Genomic DNA, 1,683 nt, shown 5'->3' with positions numbered 1-1,683 from the left:
GGCGGCTCAGCGGGGACGCGTGGTGGGACACGGGGACCGCGGGGACGTGTGGGGACACGTGGTGGGACGTGGGGACCGCGGGGATGCACGGTGGGACGTGGGGATGCATGGTGGGACGCGCAGTGGGACGTGGGGATGCGTGGTGGGACACGGGGACCATGGCGATGTGTGGGGACGCGTGGAGGGACATGGGGACCGCGGGGACACGCGGTGGGACATGGGGACGCGTGGTGGGACACGGGGGCCGTGGGGACGTGTGGGGACACGTGGTGGGACATGGGGACTGTGGGGACGTGTGGTGGGACATGGGGATGTGTGGTGGGATGCACGGTGGGACATGGGGACGCGTGGTGGGACACAGGGACCGTGGGGATGTGTGGGGACATGTGGAGGGACATGAGGACTGTGGGGATGTGTGGGGACATGTGGAAGGACATGGGGACCGTGGGGATGCGCGGTGGGACGTGGGGATGCGTGGTGGGACACGTGGTGGGACACGGGGACCGTGGCGATGTGTCTGGACCTCAGGGACACATGGGAATCATGAGGGGATGTGTGGGGACGTCAGGGAGACATGGGGACCTCAGGGACATGTGGGGACCATGAGGGGATGCTGGGGACCTTAGGGATGTGTGGGGACCACGAGGGGACATGTGGGGACCTCAGGGACACATGGAGATCGTGAGGGGACACGTGGGGACAAGGAAGGGATGCTGGGGATCTCAGGGACATGTGGAGACAGGGAAGGGATGCTGCAGACCTTAGGGACGTGTGGTGACCATGAAGGGACATTGGGGACCTCAGGGACACGTGGAGACCACGAGGGGACATGTGGAGACCTCAGGGACATGTGGGGACCATGAGGCGGCCCTGGGGCCAGGGAGGGGACGTTGGGGACCTCGGGGACATGTGGGGACCATGAGGTGGCCCTGGGGCCAGGGAGGGGACACTGGGGACTTTGGGGACACGTGGGAACCACAATGGGACTTGTGGGGACCTCAGGGACACGTGGGGACAGGGGGGGGACACTGGGGACCTCAAGGACATGTAGGGACCATGAGGGGACACGTGGGGACCATGAGGGGATGCTGGGGACCTCAGAAACGTGTGGGGATCTCAGGGACATGTGGGGACCACAGGGTGGCCCTGGGTCCAGAGAGGGGACATTGGGGACCTCAGGGACACATGGGAACCACAAGGGGACACGTGGGGACCTCAGGGACACATGGGGACCACGAGGTGGCCCTGGGGCCAGAGAGGGGATGCTGGGGACCTCAGGGACACATGGGAACCACGAGGGGACACATGGGGACCTCAGGGACACGTGGGGACCACAAGGTGGCCCCGGGGCCAGGGAGGGGACGCTGGGGACCTCGGGGACACGTGGGGACCACGAGGCGGCCCTGGGGACAGGGAGGGGACACTGGGGACACCCCCCCCCCCGTTACCGGTGGCGGTGGTGACAACGGTGGCATCGGCGGCGGCGTCATCGTCATCGGCGCGGGGGGGGCCCTGGAGCAGGGCGCTGACGCCCAGGCCGGGGGCGGTGGCAGCGGTGGCAGCGGTGGCGGTGGCCACCCACCAGGTCCCCGCCAGCTCGGGGGGGCTGCGGCGCTGGGGGGCCAAAGCTTGGGCCCAGGGCGCCGCCCCCCCCTCGGGCGCCGCGGGGCTCAGCTCGCAGCC

At 68.7% G+C, this 1,683-nt stretch overlaps 1 protein-coding gene across 1 annotated transcript in view; it reads right to left on the bottom strand.

Moving 5' to 3' along the window:
- The window catches only part of TAPBP (TAP binding protein), a gene marked incomplete at its 5' end in the record, with an annotated part of 4,188 nt that extends 2,508 nt beyond the window's left edge, over positions 1 to 1,680 (bottom strand). Inside the window, one exon of the mRNA XM_026063968.1 lies at positions 1,321 to 1,680. Within this exon, the coding sequence (XP_025919753.1) occupies positions 1,321 to 1,680 (360 nt within the window). The remainder of the gene's footprint in view (positions 1 to 1,320) is intronic.
- Between the last annotated feature and the right edge of the window lie 3 nt (positions 1,681 to 1,683).

This window comes from Apteryx rowi, unplaced genomic scaffold (genome assembly GCF_003343035.1).
Source record: "Apteryx rowi isolate R43461 unplaced genomic scaffold, aptRow1 scaffold_2052, whole genome shotgun sequence".
Lineage (NCBI taxonomy): Eukaryota > Metazoa > Chordata > Aves > Apterygiformes > Apterygidae > Apteryx > Apteryx rowi.
The sequence above is the reverse complement of the archived record's forward strand: the minus strand, read 5'-3'. Positions and strand labels throughout refer to the sequence as shown.